The 20,627-nt window shown below is 54.5% G+C and overlaps 1 protein-coding gene across 10 annotated transcripts in view; it reads left to right on the plus strand.

Annotated features, from left to right (window-relative positions):
• Nucleotides 1-207: 207 nt before the first annotated feature.
• TBC1D14 (TBC1 domain family member 14) overlaps nucleotides 208-20,627 on the plus strand; it is a 103,244-nt gene continuing 82,824 nt past the window's right edge. Inside the window, exons 1-4 of one of the 10 annotated variants that reach the window (XM_067036729.1) lie at nucleotides 1,314-1,448; nucleotides 6,755-6,940; nucleotides 8,600-8,673; nucleotides 11,530-12,268. In XM_067036729.1, the coding sequence (XP_066892830.1) occupies nucleotides 11,547-12,268 (722 nt within the window). In that variant the 5' untranslated portion in view covers nucleotides 1,314-1,448; nucleotides 6,755-6,940; nucleotides 8,600-8,673; nucleotides 11,530-11,546. Of the gene's footprint in view, nucleotides 299-815; nucleotides 910-1,270; nucleotides 1,449-6,754; nucleotides 6,941-8,599; nucleotides 8,674-11,529; nucleotides 12,269-20,627 lie in introns of those variants that run through there. The other 9 variants (XM_067036721.1, XM_067036722.1, XM_067036726.1 and 6 more) reach the window with 9 other exon arrangements.

The raw sequence follows: 20,627 nt of genomic DNA on the forward strand, positions 1-20,627 counted from the left end.
TGGCAGGAGGCAATCCTAGCTTGGAACCCAGGCCTTCCAGCTCCCAAACACTGGAGTCTTTCCTCTGGCCTTGATGTCCTCAGAATATAATCTTTCAGGCTCAGGGAACATACCAGTAAACAAGATAAGCCCGGTTTGGCTCAGGGAGCCTACATTCTAGGAGGGGGATGAGGAAGGGGTCAACAACGAGCGAACAAGAGCTTTCTTATTCAGGGCCTTGCATGATCCTGGAAGGCGGTCTGGGGCGGGGCATCTGGCTTCTGACCCGTCTCAGCTACTGACCAGCCCTGAACCTTGGGTAAGTGACTTCATCTCCCACTCTGTACGACGGTTTTGATCACAGACCCTGTCTCTGGAGTCTCTGCAATATTGACGGGAAGTAATGCACATGAACGCTAGGCCAGCGCAGCGTCTCCTAAACTTGTCTGCACATTACACAGCTTCCAAAACTGTACCTTACCTCCAGAGACTGATTTAGTTGGCCTGGGGCGTGGCCTGGGCTTTGAAATGTTCAAAGATCCCCAGGAGATGCTGAAGTGCAGACACGTTTGGGGAGGCACGGCGCTAGGCATTGCGTAACAGCTCGAGAAACGACAACTAACAGAAAAGCCCGTTTTACAGATTAAGAGACTAAGGCCCGGCAGGGAATACCTCAAAGAGACTTTCCCGAGGCTGTACGTCCCGGGCCCGAGCTCGGATCTTGCCCACCTGGCCTCTCGCCTGCGGCCAGGTGGGGGCCGGGCTCTTCTTCCCCCGCACACCTGCTCGGGGGGGGGGGGGGGGGGGGTAGGGGCGCTCATCGATGCGCTCCGCTGCTCGGCTCCCCACGCCTGGTCGCTGCCCGCTCGTGCCCCTTCCCCCTCCCGGTAGCTTCCCACTTCCAAGATGGCCGCGGATGGAGCCGACCAGGTAAGGAGGCCCCTGATGGGTGTTCACGGGGGATCTGAGGGCATGAAAATCCCCGCAGGCCTCCCCACAGGCTCCTCTTGCCCTTCGGGAGAGAAAAGGTCCGGCAACGCCGCTCCGAGGCCCGTGGCGAGCGGGCGAGCGGGCCGGAGAAGGGGCAGCGGGACGAGCGTCGAGTTCGAGGAGCGGCGGCAGCCCTGCTGGGCGCGGCAGCCCGGGCGGAAGAGCAGCCTGCGCAGGCAGGGGGCGGGGCGGGGCGAGGGCGCGCGGGGCGGGGCGAGGGCGCGCGGGGCGGGGCGAGGGCGCGCGGGGCGGGGCGAGGGCGCGCGGGGCGGGGCGAGGGCGCGCGGGGCGGGGCGAGGGCGCGCGGGGCGGGGCGAGGGCGCGCGCCGCTGTTGGCTGCGGGCGGCTCGCGGGCACCTGCCGGCTCGGCCCGCCGCCTGCAACGCCGGTTCTCCTTGCCGCGCAAGTTGCGGGTCCCGCAGGGCCTGGGCTGCGGGCCCGCGGGCCCCGGGGATGGCGTCGGAGCCGCGCTAACTCCGGTACTGAGGGCCTCCGGCGAGGGCCGGGCCGCGAGGGAGGGAGGGCGCCGGGGCCGCTGCCACCTGCTGCAGCGTCGGCCGGAGCGGGGAGGCGGCCTGAGGCGGGGCGGAGCTGGCCGCGCGGGTTCGGGTCCTGCCTGCGTCCCCCTCGACGCGCGGCCGCCGCTTCCTCCCGCGCCCGGGGAGCGCGCGGGGCACGGGGAGCATCGCGGGACCCGGGGGCGCTCGGCTCTCCCGCTCCTCGGTGAGACGCGCGCCCCGACCCGCTCCTCGCCCGGAACTTGACGAAAAGTTTTCCCCCTCAGACGCGCGGGGCTCCCGGGCCGGGAGAGAAGCCGGCTCGGCGTCCCCCGACCCATGAGAGCCCCCACGGCGTCGGGGCCACCGAACACCAGGATCCCGCCACTTCGGAGCCCCCCAGCCGCCGGGACCCCCTTCACCTCAGGGCCCCCGACCCCTGCGACCCCCGGCACTTTGCAGCCCCCGACTCGCCGGAGCCTCTCTCCCCACACCTCGGAGTCTCCGACCGCCCGGAACGCCCTCCACTTCTGGGTCCACCTGGCACCTCCCGACCCCCTTGCTTCTCAGATCCCTGTTCTGGGACTGCAGACGGCCCCCTTGTCTTGGGACCAACTACTCCCCAGGCCGGGGACTCCCTTTTGCCTCGGGGGCCCCCGTACCTGGACTACAGCGCCCTCAGCCTCGGGGACCTGCGCCTGGCGATGCTTCCCAGCGGGAGGCTGAGAGGCAGGGCTGTATCCCGAGGAAGGAGCGGGTTGGGGGGGGGGGGGGCGGCGGCGGCCGCCGGGAAGGCTCCTCCTCACGAGGCCGCAGCGCCGGCCGGCGGACCCCAGACCCCGCGCCTGCGCAGCGGGCCACAGGCAGCCGCGTGTGTTTCAAAGTTGCACAGGCGCCATCTGCTCCAACTTGGACGTGGAAGTGGAAGCTTGGCTTTGGGAAGTTCTGTGGGCAGGAGGCTCCTGGGCACGGACTCACGCCCTTCGTTTACGGGGGAGGGCGGTGTTTTGGGGCGCGTGTCTTGCAGGCTGTTGGCACCTCGCCGTTGTCTTGGCCGCCTTTGTAGAGGATGGGTGGCTGCTGGGCACTGTTAGGGGCTGTGCATGGACCAGGCCAGACCTTACAGCAGTCCCTTCGTCTTGCCCGGTTTATCTGGCCAGTACCAACCCGTGTCTCAGGTTTGGATAGGGCTTCTTCCCAACTGCTTAGCCCCTGTCCCACCTGGGTTGCTCCTCCCTCCCACCCCCCAACCAAGACTGTCTTACTACGGTCTTGGTGGTCGTATGTTTGACCCCTTGAGACTGTGGGCTCCACCTGATTTCCAGCCCTCGTAAAAACCTGGCCTGTTCTTGGGGCTCAGGGTTATTGAGTGAATGCACCCTTTGGGACACATCAGGGGCGGTCAGGTAACCGGTTCAGGGTCACCCAGCTGGAGAGAGGCAGGGATGACATTCACACTGAGGCAGGTCACGGGGCCAGGCTCCGCTCGTCTCGGTGTCCTTCACGGCCCCAGCAGGTATGGGCAGGTCCCTGCTCAGCACTTCGCGTGGCGCCGAGCTCTCGAGACTGGGTGTTCACAGTCTGACCCCAGCCCACCCTCTCCTGCTCCGCAGCGGGGATGCCTCCGCCGGCACCACCCCCACCCCGCCGCGGGTCCCTGCAGTTCCCCTCAGGCACCCCCTCTGTCTCTCCACCCCTCCACCCTTCCGCCCTTCCACTTCTTCGTCTCTCCCTCCCACTGCCTTACTCCCCTCCGTCCTGCGGGTGAATTCCTGCGCGTCATACCTCCACTTCCCCTTGCTTGCGCTGGGCTGAAGACCTCTCAACGGAGAGGACCCAGCGTACCGGAGCAACGTGTTTAAAAATCTGTCTTCCCTGTTGGTCAGAGCTTCTGACCGTCACGTCCTCGTCCTCAGCGCAGAGGACGCCTGCCCAGCATGGCGTGGGTGCTTGCGGAGCTTTGAGACCTTGGAGATTTGTTATCACACTAGACGTTTATACCTAATATGTAAAAGAGGGTTTTAGGGAAGTGGGTGCGTGTTGTCTGTTAATGTTTGTTGTAGGGAGGGTATAAACTTTTTAGGGTCTGGGTTTAGAATTCTAGATTGTCAAGTTGCAAGGACCTCGGGCAGCTTGGCTGGGCTAATCACCTCGTTTGACAGATGGGGAAGGTGAGGCCCAGTGCGCAGTCAGCGCCGCAGCGGAGGTGCGAGGAGAGATGCGTGACGGGGCGGCCATACAGGGAGGCTGTGCAGACTGGCTGTGTCTGCGCTTGCTTATGCAAATGAGTTGCTGAAACAGGGGGCCTGAGCCGGCTGGCCGTGTCGGGTGCCCGGGGAAGAGGGATGCCAGCCAGTGTCTTCCAAGGCACGATGCTAAAGGCTTTATGTGGATTTCTTCCCCCGTCTTGTCAACGGCCTAATGAAATAGGGTCTGTTACTGTCCACCTCTTACTACGTGGACATTGAGGCACAGAGAAGTTAAACTAGTCCAAGGTCACACAGCTGCTAGGCGGAGGAGCCAGGATTTGAACCTACGCGGTCTGCCTCCAGAACCTGCATTATTTATTCCCCTTGGGTATTTTAGTTTTAAAACTTTTCTGTTGAAGTCTAACATACATACAGAGAAGTCTAAATACTGTTGTATTTAACTTGTTGATGATCACAAAGTTTAGGGTCTGTACTCTTAAGCACTCCAGCAAGCCATGTTTGGCCTTTGATGTCAGACCGGGTTTGAATCCTGTTTCTCTTGGTGTGTGACCTTGGGTGTATCACTCAGCCTCCCTGAATCTCATAGTTTCTTGAGTGTACTTGGCAGGCTTGTGATGATTAGAGCATGTGATAGCTCCTAGTATGTTTGGTGTTTGGTAAATATTCAGTACATTATTTGTCTTATTAATAATTAATGTTATAAATTGTGTTGGCTTTGTTAAGTGGACTATCTTCCGAACCTGTGAGTTGCCTCCCGGTCACTTGACAGGTACTTATGATGATTAGTTTTGGTAAATCACTATATGAAGCTGAAACATTTTGGGGTAGAGGGGAAACCTCCCCTGTGCGCTGAAAGTCCTTAATTTAAAATGTCCCACCTATGCCTTTTAAACATCACCACCTTTGGGCGGTGTAAGTTGAATATCTGTTCCTTAGGGTTGGAAAGGAGCCTCTGGGGAGCCTGGGCAGTTTAACGCCGGTTTCTGCCCGGTTTGCTGATGGACGGAAACTTACTGAACTACATCGTGTTGAGTTCCAGGTGCCTCAGAGTTGCCGTGCAACCTCCAGAGGAATATATTGGGCTTCTAGGAAATTCTTTTTTAGGATTGTTTTTATCCTAAAGAATAACTCTTTTTAAAAAAACAAAGTACTTTTCCAGTTGACTTTCCAATTCTGTGGTGGTTTTGTTTTTGTTTTTTTTTGCTGTGCCGCGTAGCATGCGGGATGGGGTCTTAGTTCCCTGACCGGGGATCACAACCGCCCCCGCCCCTCCCGCCGCAGTGGAAGCGTGGAGTCTTAACCGCTGGACCGCCAGGGAAGTCCCGACTTTCCCTTTCTGTGTAATGCACATTAATCCATTACTTTAGGCTGCTTGTGCGGCAGTGGGAAGAGTAAGCTCCTTAGCGTTGGCTCCAGGTCGGCCCCAGCAGGACCCCTTCAGTCTGCGTTCCATCTGCACCTCGGTCTTGTCTGTGCGATGGTGATGACGGTGTCCTCAGCTCTGGGGGTTGCTGGGGAGGTTACATAGATCATAGATGGTGGGTGTGGACACCGAACACAGTACACATCGTGCAGCGCGCACCAGCGAGCAGGGGCAGCTGCTTGTGTTAATTGTTTTTTAAAAAATTTATTCATTTATTTTTGGCTGTGTTGGGTCTTCGTTTCTGTGCGAGGGCTTTCCCTAGTTGTGGCAAGTGGGGGCCACTCTTCATCGCGGTGCGCGGGCCTCTCACCGTCACAACCTCTCCCATTGCGGAGCACAGGCTCCAGACGCGCAGGCTCAGTAGTTGTGGCTCACGGGCTTAGTTGCTCCACGGCATGTGGGATCTTCCCAGACCGGGGCTCGAACCTGTGCTCCCTGCCTTGGCAGGCAGACTCTCAACCACTGCGCCACCAGGGAAGCCCGTGTTAATTGTTAATGCTGAGGCGCCTGAGATCCAGAACGTCCTATGCTTTTCTTTCCAGGCTCTTTTCTGCCTAAGCCAGGACTTGAATTAAAAAGAGAAGGAGACTCACAGTGGTTGGTGCTTGTGAGCCCTCTACACAAATGTCTGATTCTCATGGGAGACGTCTCATAGGTCAGTGGGTTCTCTTTGGAGGCCTGACTGAGGGAGCCACTCCTGTGGCGAGTCTGGCGGTCCCACGAGCATCCTCACCGGGAAACGTGAAGGACCCCTGAGAGGCCTTCTGGAGGGTGACGCAGGTGTCGGAGGGAGAAGACTCAGGTGCCACCCTCCCTGCGAGCCCTTGGGCAGGCGGCTGCCTCTGGCTCAGCGCAGAGTTGTTCCCATGTCCGAAATCCTCTTCTTTCACAGGAGAGAGGAGGGTTTGAGGAGGCGCTTGATGCCTGCATTAGGGCTCTAAGTAGCAAAGCTTACCAAGGGGCTTTGGGGCCACAGACTTGGGCTCAGGCCCCCGCTGCTGCCACGTGAAAGTGGAGACCTGGGCCAGCTGTGCGCTTCAGTTTCCTCCTCTGTGCAGTGGGGATAATATCTGGCACGGAGGGCTGCTGAGGGCTCTGAAACAGAATGGCGTGGTAAGAGCTTAGAACAGTGCCTGGTACTCATGAAATTGTAGTTTTATGGTGATGCTCTGGTGTAGTCAGGAGTTGCAGACATAGTTCCTGCCCTCTTGAAACTTTGGATCTGTGACAGATGTGCCCTCAGGCTAATAGAAAGGGGCCGCGTGTGCCTGACTCTTAAGCAGAAGGGTGGCAGGCCTGGGTTGACAGGAGGCTTGGCAGTGAAGATGAGCACACGCTCCTTGGAGGATCAGGGAGAGTGGCGTGGTCCCCGTGCTGATGGGGCTGCGAGGGGGCCGCTCTCCTCCGCGGTGTGCAGAGAGGAGCTGGGACGGGGGAGGCTGTGTATAGCACGCGCCCCGTGGACGGGAAGGAGCCACGGGAGATGGGTGCAGAGGATGTGTGCATGGGTGGGCAGAATTATTTCTCCCGGAAGCTACCAGAGAGTGGATTTTGCTTCCCCTGGGACCCTAACTAAATCATTTAGTTTTGGTTTCATAAACTGTTTCTTTTATTTATGAAGACTTGGTCAAGACTTAGTCCCATTACTTTTTAAGCAGGAGAAAATTAAATTGTTGCTTCAAGATGGACTTGTTTTCCAAAGCCTTATTCAGTCACTGGCAGAGCTGCTCTCCACTCTCTGACTTGTACTAAACTAAAGACGGGCCCCTGGGAGTGAAGGTCGTTTCAGTCTCTTGGGCACTTTTCCTCTTTGCTTCCTGCAGAACTCAGTTTTGTGGCAGGTAAATAAAATTCAGGTGGCCTGGCTGCCTGCAGTAAAACGTCTTCCTCTTATCTGTGCGTTGTGTCTTGTGTGTTTCTCTCCTCTGGACGGTGACGGCTGCTCATCATCAGACTGGGATCCGGTGCCGGGCCGCGCCTGGGTGACTCTGAGAGCCCAGGTCGCATGCTGTGGCGGCCACTGCGCAGGGGGTCGTGTGAGACTTTGGGAAACAACCGCAGAGGGAAATTTCGTTTTACTTTCCTGAGCTGTCAAGTGTTGACGGTGTTCCTCGCCATCTAGTCTAGCAGCGGATACGGCGCACAGGGCGGTCCCCGCTCACTTGCTGGGTCTGCTGTCTGCGCGCATTGCTGGCAGCGCGATGGATTTTCTTCCTCTTCTGTGACCCCCCCCCCCCGCCCCCGCTCACCTTGTTCTGGAAACCACAACCCAGATCTCAACAGATGTTTCTTGGATGCATTGCCCCTGAAACCTGCCCACAACTAGAATGTAGTTGTTAGGAATAATTAATTCAGCAAGTAGAATTTTTTTTTTTTTGGCCGCACTGCACGGCATGTGGGATCTTAGTTCCCCCACCCAGAATCGAACTTATGCCCCCTGCAGTGGAAGTGCGGAGTCTTGACCACTGGACCACCAGGGGAGTCCCGCAAATAGATTTTTTAATCCTTAACCATGCTAGGCATTTGGCCAGGCAGTGGTATCCAGAAACTGTTAGCACGTGTCCGCCTGAAGCTTAGTTAGGAGCCAGGGGAGACAGATACGGAAACTGCTGTAGGTGGGGTGTGGCCACAAGGAGCTCAGGAGGAAGGAGGGCCTGCAGCTTCCTGGGAGAGTTGAGGAAGGCTTCTCAGAGGAGCGGCCTTGGAAGCATGCTGTGTCTCCTTGGGGCACCCGCTCCCAGCTCCCCAGGGGAGAGTACCTGAGGCAGTGGCGCAGGATGGCTGGGTGTTGAGAGAGATGAGGGTGACAGCATGAGGCTGGTGTGTCTGGCACGGACGGATCCGGAGGGCCCTGGGCCGGCTTGGGGAATTTAGGCTTACTCGCTCTTTAGAAAACGTGTGATTTGGAGGCAGGCCATCCGCAGCTGGTCTCCTGGCTGGCTTCCAGAGTACACCCTGCAGCCTCTCTTGGAAGTGTACCCCCTTTGTGCAGCCTCCCCCTGCAGGGCCCCGTCGGAAGGCAGGTGCTCTGGAGTGTGGCTTCTGGTTTTTATGGCACTGGTAGCACCAGGCGAAAGGGCTTGAGGACAGGTGGCCTTGGCCCTTGCGGAGTTTGGTCTTAGAGTATGTTGCAAGGGGAAGTACTTTTTCCCTTTTAGGTTTATTTCTCCGAAGGCTGTTCTCTGAGGCTCTTCCTCAAGTTTAAGGAACTTAAGCTGGGCCTGGAACCATCGGAGGCCTCAGAGGTCCCTCAGCTTCTCCCTAGAAGAGGCCCTCGGGCTTCTCTCTGTGGACCCAAGGCGGAGGAAAGAAGACGGAGGACGAGGCCACCGCCAAGCGGCTTCGGACTCTGTCCGACCTTGTTTCTTTCTCCCCTGTGCTTCCATCTTGGCGACTCAGAGGAGAAGGGGTCCTTGGGTTCACGTAACACACTTGTTCCATGTTGCTGCCTATTCTAGTGTCAAAATTTCAGTTTAAATTCATTTTTTTTTTTTTTTCAGGTACTTCAGCTCTTTATGTGGCTGAAGTGGAGGAAATTCACGTTTATTGGGCACCTACTGTGTGTCAGGTACAGGTATGCCGGTGCTTCACCAAACCTCATTTCATTTATCCTTAGCCAGCCTGTGAGGTGTATGGCATCGCCCCCTTTTGCTCCTGGGGAGGAGGGAAATTGAAGCTCAGCAAGGTTGAGCGTCTCCCCAGCTAGCAAGTGGCAGGGCCGGAATTTCAGCTGGGGCTGTCAGAGGGTCTCAGCTCTGCTTACTGTGAGTTTTTCCTCTTGTGTGGATGGCTTTTTGCCAGTTTGACCTGTTGGAGTGTTGATGGTACTTGGATAATTCTCATTACCTTTGACATTGCCAAAGATTAGCTCTTAACTAGGTGCTAAAAGTGTTTCTTACTGGATTTTCCTCTTAATTAAAAAAAAAAAAAAAAGTAGAACTTTCAAATTGGTATACAGATTTGTCTTCCCATTGTGAATCGTGGTGTTTCACAGCATAGTTTGGTTCGGGAGTTTTCCCAGCGCAGGGCTCCAGGGACAGTTTGCTGTGGCCTTGCCTGGGAGGAACTCCTGGCTGGGGGCTCAGGGTAGGGGCCGCAGCCCAGGAAATTCAGGGCAGTGTGAACTGCGAAACAGTTAAGACAGGTTCCCATGCGGTGAGGTGATGCCCAGATGCCTTCCGAGGATGAACTGAGTTTTTGCTGCGTAGGTCAGGGAAGCGCTTTATTTTGTGCAATACCTTTATAATCTCATCTTTGTATTAAGCTCTAATTTTGCTTGTAGTTTTGTTTTGGTGTAGTTCTACCTTCCAAGAAAAATTGATAACCAGTTAGTACGACACCATGATTAAAGAATCCTTCCTTACTCACTGGGTCATATTTCAAGCTTTTATACATCGTTCAGTGTATCTCTGAATTCCGCAATTGAATTCATTCCTTCCTATTTCTGTGTTTGCTCCAGGGCTGCACTGTGTGACTGGTTCCTTCAGTGTCTGGGTGGGAGGCAGATTGCCCCTCCCCCGTTTTCTGCTTTTCATGAATTTGCTTTGGCCGTGTTGACAGTGAGAGGCAGGCCAGGCTTCCTGAAGGGGAGCGGGAAGCTCATTGCAAAAGCTAAAATAACACCGACAGGGAGTGGTTATCAGTGTTATTGCCAGCCTTCAGACCTTCAACCGTTTGCTGTTTTACGATAGCAGCTGCTAACAGTGCCTGCGGTGGGGGGGACGCCTGCTGAATGCCTTTCTCATGGCACTTTATTTAATTCTCCCAAGGCAATCTAGTGGAGTTGGGATTAGAACCCAGGAAGGACTGAGCCCACAGTTCCCTTCTTTACGTGGTTTCTATCCCATGGATCAAATTTAAATGCACCCCCAGGTTTCTTTAGTTTTTGATGTTTTAAAAGGACAGGAGAAGGTAATGTGACACACCGCACGGTTCTCAGTCCACAGGGGGCTGTGCTATCCAGGCTGATGTACCTCCTACCTCAGTCTTAGGCCGGAGAACCATAGGCAGGGCCTGTGTGTCACCGGCAGCTCGGACTCTCCGTGCTCAGGTGTTCACTGCAGGTTCGTGGCCTTTATTTTTTCCTTTATTGATCATCTGTCTTCACGGAGCCAGCCTTCTGACCTGGGTTTTTATAACCCCAAACTACGCCATTCATCCACTACTATGACTCATTTTGGGGTCAGTCCTGTAGATCCCAGCTCTGCTGCTAAATAACAATATGATCCTGGACCCATTTCTTTTTTTTTGGTTGCGTTGGGTCTTCGTTGCTGCATGATGCAGGCTTTCTCTAGTTGCAGCGAGTGGGGGCTACTCTTCGTTGCGGTGCGCGGGCTTCTCATTGCAGTGGCTTCTCTTGTTGTGGAGCACGGACTCCAGGGCTCAGGCTCAGTAGTTGTGGCTCGTGGGCTCTAGAGGACAGACAGCCTCAGTAGTTGTGGCGCACGGGCTTAGTTGCTCCGCGGCACGTGGGATCTTCCCGGACCAGGGCTCAAACCCATGTCCCTTGCATTGGCAGGCAGATTCTTAACCACTGCGCCACCAGGGAAGTCCCATGGACCCGTTTCTTGACCTGAGCCTCAGTTTCTTCCATGGTAAAGGGGATAATATGCCCCGCCTCGTAGACCTGAGTCAGGTGACTAAAACACTGAGACCCATGGCTGACTTGAATGTGTTTGGGGCAACCTCCCTGCACGTGGCATACACGGTTCATCTTATTTTCTGTCAGGATGAAGGCATCTTGATTTTTATGCTGTCTCAGAGCAAGTTGAACCTTGACTTATGTATGCGTTATGAATTCACATACTTTTTTTTTTTTTTTTTTTTTTTTTTTGCGGTACGCGGGCCTCTCACTGTGTTGGCCTCTCCCGTTGCGGAGCACAGGCTCCCGACACGCAGGCTCAGCGGCCATGGCTCACGGGCCTAGCCTCTCTGCGGCATGTGGGGTCTTCCCGGACTGAGGCACGAACCCGTGTCCCCTGCATCGTCAGGCGGACTCTCAACCACTGCGCCACCAGGGAAGCCCAGAATTCACATACTTTTGACAGGGGTATCCTGTTTATCATTTAAAAAAACATGGAAAACAAAACCCCTTCTCTCCGCCCGGCACAGCTCTCACACTCCCAGTGCTGAGCTGAGGATCACAGATGTGACTCGGGGCAGTGATGGTGATGATAAAGATGGTTATTTTATATATTTTTACCCTAGATGTAGCCTTTGTTTGAATTATCTTCCTGTCGTTTTATGTCATGATAATATATGTTAAAACTCTAGCTTCTGGCCCTGAATTAAAAGTTGTGTACGTAGGACTTGTTTCAAGGATTCCTCTTTTAAAAGGGGTGTCAGAGCATTTGAACGTGTGTCAGAGGAATTGCATCTTTGGCTTTTGTATTCACTGTCCTCTAATTTCCATTTTGGTGTTTTTTCCTAGTTTTTCCTTGGACCAAGATGACTGATGGAAACCTTTCCACCACTACAAATGGCATAGCCTTGATGGGCATTGTGGACGGTCGACCAGGAAGCCACGTTCAGAACCTGCAACACTTGAATCTCAAGGCACCCAGATCCCTCTCGTTGCCTGAGTATGGGCCCACGCTGAAACTTGGTGCTTTAGAAGATCGGCACAGCCTCAAATCGGTGGACTCGGGCATCCCCACCCTAGAGATCAGCAACCCGGAACCTGTCCCCTGCAGCGTGGTCCACGTGAAGAGGAAACAGTCCGAGTCGGAGATCATCCCTGAGCGAGCCTGCCAGAGCGCGTGCCCACTGCCTTCCTACGCGCCGCCAGCTCCCACCGGTGCTGAGCGGGAACAGTGTGTGCGGAAGTCCTCCACGTTTCCCAGGACAGGCTATGACTCGGTGAAGCTCTACAGCCCCACCTCCAAAACCCTGAACCGCAGCGACAATGTCTCAGTCTGCAGCGTGTCCAGTCTCAGCACAGAGCTGTCAACCACGCTGTCCGTCAGCAACGAGGACATCTTGGACCTCGTGGTCACGAGCAGCTCCAGTGCCATCGTGACCCTGGAGAATGACGATGACCCACAGTTTACTGACGTCACCTTGAGCTCCATCAAGGAGACCCGTGACCCCCGGCAGCAGGACTGTGTTGATGAAACTGAGGAGGGGAGGAAGTTGAAAATATTGGGACCATTTAGTAACTTCTTTACAAGGTAATGCCGTCTTTATCTCTCTAGAAGAGCCACGTTATTCAGTTCAGACCAGTTGCGTTGTTGTTCTTGTCTACAGTGTGTCCTGTGTTTCCTGCCCACAGAGCAGACACCGTCACACAGATAATTATGCCGTTTCCAGTAGCCCAGAGTCCTGTGGACTCGTGCGGAGGACTGGTGATTCTGCTTTCTGATTCCTCACTGCTGGCTGTCACTTCTGTGTCCCTGTCACTCACACAGTCTCTTGTCACTTCCTGGCCTCTGACCTGCTGTGGCTGAGGCTGACCTGTCAGTGGCCACTGTTACCAAGTCAGCAGCCTTTGTCAGCTGTATCCTCCGAAGGGCCCTTTATGCTGATGACTTGGGTATCTTGGGCCAAGCAGAGGGTGCTGGCGAGGGTGATATCGGACTTAGTAATTCCAGCCTCTGCTGGCACAACCCAAGGCTGGTATTTCTGGGTGCCCCTGGACGCGTGCCCTGTGCTCCTGCCTGGCTGTGCTCTTTGGTTCGTGTTCTGGCCCTGGGCCTGCTGCTGAGATGTGTGCTGTCACTGCACTGCAGCCACACACGTTCCCACCTGTGTTAGGACCAGGCCATGGACCCCGCTCCCCGTGGTGCCCTGTCCCCAGGCGCCGAACCGGGGAGGCTGGCATCCCTGTGTCTCACCTTAAGCCCTGTGCAGCCCTTCCTACAGCCTCTCTTTTGTGCCCTCGTGTTTCCGTTCAGCAAGTGTTTTGTGTTTGCGTCCTGGGCTCTGCCCTTGACAGGCAATATAGGAGTCATTCGGCACTGACCTTGGGTGGGCTTGCAGGCTGGGGGTGGTGGAAGTGGACATATCAGTCAGTCACATAGGCAAACGTGAACTCCCAAACTGGAGTGCCGCAGGGAAGGGCCGAGGGCCCTGGAGACTGTGTGCGGAAGGGCCGTCTGCTCCCCAGCAGCTCTCTGGAGGGCCTGGGCCCAGGGCCTGGCAGGTAGGAACGCCGCCGTGGTCCACCTGGCTACCCCTGTCTGTGCCTGTAGCGGAGCCCGTGTTGGACGCTTGGCGGTACGTGTGTCCCTTCGAGGTGGTGGACGTGCTGGCTTGAATCAGCCGGGGCTTCTGCAGCTGTGGGTGTGCACGTCCACTTACGGCTGCCTCGGCTCACTCATCGGGTGACGGAGGGGTCATCTTGGATGAGCTGAGACCAGTCCTGAGTGAGAAGCTCTCCGAGGGGGGCTGTGGTTTTATGGGGCACCTCTTCTCTCTGATGCATCCGCACACAGGTATTGTGCTATTCTCAGGAGAATTATTGGCCCCAGAACTCAGTGACTCCACAGTTGCCTTCAGTGGGAGGAACCCAGGAACCGTGGGGGAGACCCACGATCCTCACTGAGGCCATAGCCCTAAAACAGTGCTGCTGCAGATCAGATTTGTGTGGCTGAACTGCTCCCTTTGCGCTCAGATCAGTGTCTTCAGCTTTGCCTGTTGATGAATACCGTCTGGGTGCCTATTAAATATGGCTCTTCAGGCTCCATCCCAGAACTCCAGGATCAGAATCTCAGGGGAAGGGCTTTGGAGGCAGGTTTTTAGAATCACCTGAGGTTCTTGGCAAATTTGGGAAACCTTGCTCAAAAATGGGGGTGGCTGGGAAACAGCACAGAGGAAAGAGCTTAGCTTTGGAATTCAGCAGATCTGCACCCACATTCTAGCTGTGTGACCTTGAACAAGTTACTTCACCTCTCTGAGCTTTCTCATCTCTAAAATAGTGTTAGTAAATAGCCTAGCACAGGATACCTGTTATGTTGTTGATGTATTGATACTGTGTTTGTACTCTTACCTGCATTGTCCCCATCGTCATTTGCTTTCTGTCTCATCTTCATCATCTACAAAATGGGTATGATGAGGTCTACTCCTACGGTGGTCGAAGGGGGATGAAGTGGGCTCACGTGTGCGAACCTTAGTATGGACCCAGGCAAGAGTGAACGTTGAACCATCAGTTGCTTGTCGTGGTGGTCGTGGCTGCGTCTTGCTTTGTCTGCTTTTCCTTTGTCTTACTGTCTATGTTGGAGCCTCGTTTCCTTTGAAAGGAAACACCATCAATTACTGCAGATTGTTTCTTGAAAATCTTTCTCGGCTTTGTGCCACAGAAATCAAATGTCTCCTCTTTGTTTTATTTATTACTTCTTGTCTCCTTCCCCTTGTTTTGATGACTGTGACATTATTATTGTGAGCCATTATTAAGTACCTTTGGGAAACAGGTGGAATATTAATGACAAGTGAATCAAGGCGTGTGATATCATGGGCCAAGTGTAGTGAATTTTTTGTCCTAGAGTCTTAAGTGTTAGAGAAGAGTTTCAGTCCATAATTCTTTGAGGGGAAAAACGGGGGTTCTGTGCAAAAATGTCTGGAACCCACTAAACATTTTACAGGTGAGTTTATAGGCAGGGCCTGGCACACAGCAGGTATTTCGAGGACGGTGGACCATGTGAGTTCTTGTTGAGGGCAGGGCTGGGGCTGGAGCTGGTCCTTCGCGGTTCCCAGCCCAGGCTTCTGAGTCATCCTGTGCCTCCACTCTGTCCCCTCAACCCAGCGACTCCCTTGACCCTCGTGCCCGTCTGTTGTCCTTGTCCTCACCGCGTCCACCTCTAGGTTGTAGGAAGCTGTGTGGGCGGCATTGTGGAAGGCCAGTCGAGGAGAATGGGGCTCCGAGGAAGCAGTAGAGGTGGTCAGGGAACTTGGAGCCTGAGGGAGCAGACCTGTTGGTGAACCTGACTGCTTGATGAGGTGGCCTGGACGGGTCAGGGCCAGAGGAGAGCGCCAGGAGGGCTGGCTGAGCCCGGCCCTGCCCCGCGGAAGCCCAGGCCCAACTCCCGTTGGTGCGTTTGTGCCTTTGCCCCTTCCTTCACGTAGACTGCGGCAAGCGCCTCTTTGGAGGCTCCACCCTGAGCTTAGAGATAGTCCCTGCCCTTGAGGAGCTCCCTCCAGTGGGGGAGATGGACACACACTGCAGGGCTGGGGGGCACGAGTCTTGACATGGGGCTGTGTGTGTGTGTGTGTGTGTGTGCGCGCGCGTGTGCGCGTGAGCGTGCGTGTGTGCGTGAGCGTGTGTGCGTGCGTGAGCGTGCGTGTGTGCGTGAGCGTGCGCGCGTGCGTGCGTGCTGGGGGTACAGAGGTCATGAGCGCTGGTTCAGGAGTTGGGCTGGCTGGGTTCAGTGTTAGCTGTCCTACTTGATAGCTGTGTGACCATGGGCAAGTTACTTCACCTCCCTGAGCCTTAAATGGGGCATAAGACTACTGTGCAAGGTTAGAGATCCAATAGGTGAAGCATGTAGCACACTTCCTGGCCCTCCGTAAGTAGTAGCTATCAGTGATTCTAATGTAAATATTATTCTTTCTAAGAAACATGTTTTCTAAAGCTTTCTCTAGTTCTTATCCCCATATTGTGCTTTACTTTGATCAATCCAGGATTGAAAAAGATCAGGATTTCTCCACTTTGACTCTGTTGACATTTGGGGGGGGTGAGTCCTTGTGGTGGGCGCTGTCCTGTGCATTGAAGGCTGTTTAGCAGCTTCCCTGGCCTCTACCCACTAGATGCCAGCAGCATCTTTCCAACTGTGACAACCAAAAATATCCTCAGATGCTGCCGAATGTCCCTGGAGGGTTGGGGTGGGGAGATGGGCGAAATCGCCCAGCTGTTGAGAACTGCTGAGCTAGCAGGTTGTAAATGTTGGTGTTTAATTGCTTCTTTGAAGGAAATTGACTAATGTTATATACATATGTGTATTTTTTGTTAAAGTCTAGTTGATTTATAATATTGTATTAGTTTCAGTGATTCAGTATTTTACTTTTTTTTTTTTTTGCGGTACGCGGGGCTCTCACCGCTGTGGCCTCTCCCGTTGCGGAGCACAGGCTCCGGACGCGCAGGCTCAGCGGCCATGGCTCACGGGCCCAGCTGCTCCGCGGCATGTGGGATCTTCCCGGACCGGGGCACGAACCCGTGTCCCCTGCATCGGCAGGCGGACTCTCAACCACTGCGCCACCAGGGAAGCCCTGATTCAATATTTTAATAGATTTACTCCATTTAAAGTTATTATAGGGACTTCACTGGTGGTCCAGTGGCTAAGACTCTGCACTCCCAGTGCAGGGGTTCCGGGTTTGCTCCCTAGTCAGGGAACTAGATACCACATGCGTGACCAAAGATCTGCGTGCCTCAGCGAAGATCCCGTGTGCTGCAGGTAAGACCCGGCGCAGCCAAATGAATAAATAAATAAATACTTTAAAGAAAAAGTTAATATAAAATATTGGCTATCTTCCACTAATGTAATATATTTTGAGCAGGATCCTCAGCTTATGTAGAAGAGAGGGACTGTGTTCAGGGCCCCCCTGAGCCCAGTGTAGCGTTAGCGGCCTTTATCTAAAAAGCTGGACAGCAGATAGGAGAGGAATTCAGTAACACGCTTCTTTGCCACAGGAGAGAGGGTTGGGATTTCTGTGAAGCCCAGGGTTTAAGGCTACTCATCTGCTCCGGGCTGGAAGGTAGTAATTAGCTTTGACCGCTTACATCTTCTTTTGTGCAGCCCTTTGCTAAGCTCTCAGAAGAGACGACCTGAGTATCCTTTGCTGAGAAGAGATGCTTGAGCTGCATCTGAAGGGTGAGGAGGAGCTTGCCTAGCGAGGACGTGGGACAGAGAGAACGGCCCGTGGACGGCTGGGAGGTGTGGAGCCCCTGGGTGTGTTTAAAGGGCTGTAATGAAGCATTCTTCCGGCCCGCTTCCTGACCTGGCTGAGAGCTCCTTGTGGGCACAGTCTGTGTCCGGTCGGCCCCGGCACTGCGTTGTGATTCCAAGATAGAGACAGACGAGTGGGTGGTTCAGAGCCGGGGCTGCTCAGACCCAGGTTTGAACCTCAGCTCTGCCATTTTTGACCTGGGTGACCTCAAGAAACTTCCTTAACCTCTGTGGTCCCCAGGGTGTACTAGGTGACAGGGGGTTAATGGTACTTCTGGTGAAGAGTTGATGTGGAGGTTAAACGACATCCTACAGGTGAGGCTCTGGGCAGAGCACATACCCAGTATGAGCAGGTTGGATTCCTGGCCCTGCTCTCTGCTTTTGTTGGGTTTCCCATAAGATTTCACTTTGTAAAAAAGGGTGTATGTGAAAAAACTTGAAACCGCTGGCTTAAGAAAAATAAATCTTTAGATGGGCACTTGGACTCAGTGGGAAGGTGCTCAACTAAAATTTTCGTTCCTGTACTGATCTAGGCATCTGGGATTTGGTCATTTGAAAGGCACCATGAGCTAAGGAACATATCTGCCCCTTGCTTTCCTTTTAGGGAGGGGAGTTAGCTCACCAACAGGGTGGGTGCACTTCAGAGACACGTGACAGCCAGAGCCTTGGCACGGGGAGTAGCAGACAACGTCCAGTGCTTGCCGGGTGCCATTCTCAGCACTTCTGCGGGGTCACCGTGTTTCATCTTCAACTACCACACGAGGGAGTGCGGTGTGTTAGATTTGATGGGCTGGCCTGTTCATCCTTCCAGGGCCCTTTCCTGCACTGTGGAGCCAGAGAGTTAAAAATGTGTTTCCCAGAGTTGCTTGCAGCCAGGGTTCTAGGCATGGTCCCGTTTGTGAAAGATTTGAGGCCGAAGTCAGGCGGAGACCATGTTTCTTCCCCTTTTGGGTGTTTTCTGCTGTTTAGTGATGTCACAGAGACGCGAGGCTTCCCTGCGGCATCCTCCCTGTGTCCCTTTCCTGAATGTGTAGAGGCCGCTGCGGTGCAGGAGGTGGCTGCCTTTTGCATCCCAGGGTTGAGAGGAGTTGTGGTGGCTTCCTGATCCTGTTGCATTCTGGAATTCCATTCCATTCCAGTGGCAGTTCAGGTGTGGCAGCTCCCCTGGTGGGTCAGTTCTGTGTTGTTCAGGGAGCCGTTCCTGGGGGCCCAGTTTAGAGGCGCCTGCCTCAGCCCTAACAACGATTTTGAAATCATCTGATTCCTTGAGTTAAATCCCTTTCTACTTAAAATTCCTAGAGTGGGTTCTGTATGCTGCACTGCAAGCTGATGGATTCAGGTAAGTACCGTAATAATTCTCATTTATAGGTGAGGAAACTGAGGCAAGAGGTGGTTACGTAGCTTGCAAGGGATACAAAGATGATACAGGGTTTGGGACTCTGAACTTAGGTTTCTTTTCTGGAAAACAGAAATAAGTTCATGCTTCAAAGGATTAAATGGGGAGGAAATGTACATGGATGGGATGTACCCAGCACATGGCAGGCATGTTAATGTCTAATTTATTTATTTTTTTGCCTGACTGTAGTTTTCTACTGCTTTGACCATTTTAGAATTAGCATCAGTGAATTGAGGTATAACACTATAACTGTGAATTTTCTGTAAAATGTGCTTGCCAATGTTCTTGGTGACTTTGACCTGGCATTAGTGATATACAGAAAACACCTGCTGTATATCTGAGCTGCTGGGGTGTGTGTATGTGTACACACATGCACCGCTGTGATACCTGGAAGGAGCACTGGTTGGTGTTCTCTTGATCTACCTGTTTGCTGGCGTGTGGTCTTGGCCTCTCTGGGGCTTAGTGTCCTTGTCTGCAAAATGAGCTGAGAGTGTCCTCCTCTGAGTTGTGAAAGTGAAAGGAGGGACCTGATCAAGGTGTTGAGCTCAAGTGCCAGGCGAGAAGATACGAACATGGGCAGACACAGCCGGAGGCGGCTGTGCAAATCCCTGTACTGTGCCGTGTGGTGAGGGTTTGAAAAGAGATACGAGCACAGCAGCAAGGGCCCTGGCGAGGTCCAGAAAGAAATACAGGGCTGACATGCCAGCAGGCCTTCGAAAGTGTCTTCCGTGTGCACAAGGTTGAGACGGTGTTTCTTTGTCAAAGTCCCAGGAGCAGGGAAAAGCTCAGCATTTCTGGGAAAGCACCGTAGCAGGAGGTGCTCAGGATGGAGAGCAGAGGTGGGGGAGGAGATGGAAAGGTGGGCAGGAGCTCATAGTCGGCGGGGCCTTTAGGACCACATTTAGGCTCAAAGCACTCAAAGCATGTTAAGAGCCACACACAGTAAGATGCAGGTCTGCCCAGGAGCTGATGACTGCCTTGACAAGAGAGGGTTGAACCTGGTTAGAGGAGGGGCTCCCCTTGGGGGAGGGAGTAGCTGCCCTGTTCTGAGCACACACCAGGCACTTCACTCCCTCCCTCAGGCATTTGTTTCACAGCCCTTCGAGTAGGGATTGTGACCTTTCACTTGTCCAGCTCCAAAGTCCGTGCTCTTTCTATGGAAGACACCACCCTGCCCCTTGTCAGCCCTGCCCCTTGTCACGTGTGTGTCCTGATCAGAAAGGGGAGGGGGGACTTGGCTGGGAGGGCAGGAGGAGAGGAGCGGAAGTCAGGTGCGGTGGAGATTCTGCAGGCCAGACGAGCAGAGGCTAACCCGGTGGGTCGGGGGGGGGGGGGGGGGGGCAGGGCTGTGGGACTTCCTCAGGGCACCGGAGCTCCTGAGGGGGAGGAGGGCGTTGTGGGCAGGCAGGTGGAGAATGCCTTTTCCTTGGCGTTCCAGAGCGTGGCATGGGGCTGGGGTCAGCTCCGAGTCCTGAGGCTTGCTGGCTCCGGGGCGGGGGGTGTGGGGGTGCTGCGGCAGAGCAGGGTCAGTGACAGGTGGCGCCTTGGCCTTGAGTGCGGGAGGAGCAGGAGGGTTTTAGCGGGCAAGGTCCCCGGTAGGGTGGTTCCGTTGTCCCTAAGGGAAGATCTGGGAGGTGTCTCCGTTATTCCAAGTGTTGCCCTCTCTGTGTGCCTTCTTTTCACAGGCACACGTTTACCCTGGGGCTTCTGACCCTGTCTTGAAACCCGCACCCCAGGGTTTTCAGTTCCTCCGATGTGAATTCTTGTACCAGATGGATTTTCAGTAGCTCAGCCCCCTTGATGACGGAATGCCTGCACTTCTTTTCCGACCCCTATTTGCCCAGCTCAGGTCTCACCAACTGTTGTTTGGGCACCTGGGAGGTCATCGGTGACCTTGACTAGAGATGTTTCTCTCACTCCAGGTGAGCATCAATTTGAGGTTGTCCTTTGAGTTTGGAGAGGATGCAGCAGATAGCGGCCCTCTGGCGACATGTGACGGGAGCCGCAGGAGGCCGGCCGTCTGTGCTGGACACTTGGGGGATGTTGGGTGCCGCCACAGGCGCCGTTTGGAGAGCGCTTCTGTTGGCGATACAGCTGTGCTCAGAAAGAACAGCTGGGTTTGTTGAGGGTGTGTTGCCTCCCTGTGCTTTGCTAGGCTTTGTTTGTTTCCTTTTGGCAGCGAATCGCAGCCATAGTCATTTATTTATTGAGTGCTTGCAGTGTACCAAGCCGTGAGCTAGGTCCTTAATTATGTTT

The sequence above is a fragment of the Kogia breviceps genome, chromosome 6 (assembly GCF_026419965.1).
Source record: "Kogia breviceps isolate mKogBre1 chromosome 6, mKogBre1 haplotype 1, whole genome shotgun sequence".
Lineage (NCBI taxonomy): Eukaryota > Metazoa > Chordata > Mammalia > Artiodactyla > Physeteridae > Kogia > Kogia breviceps.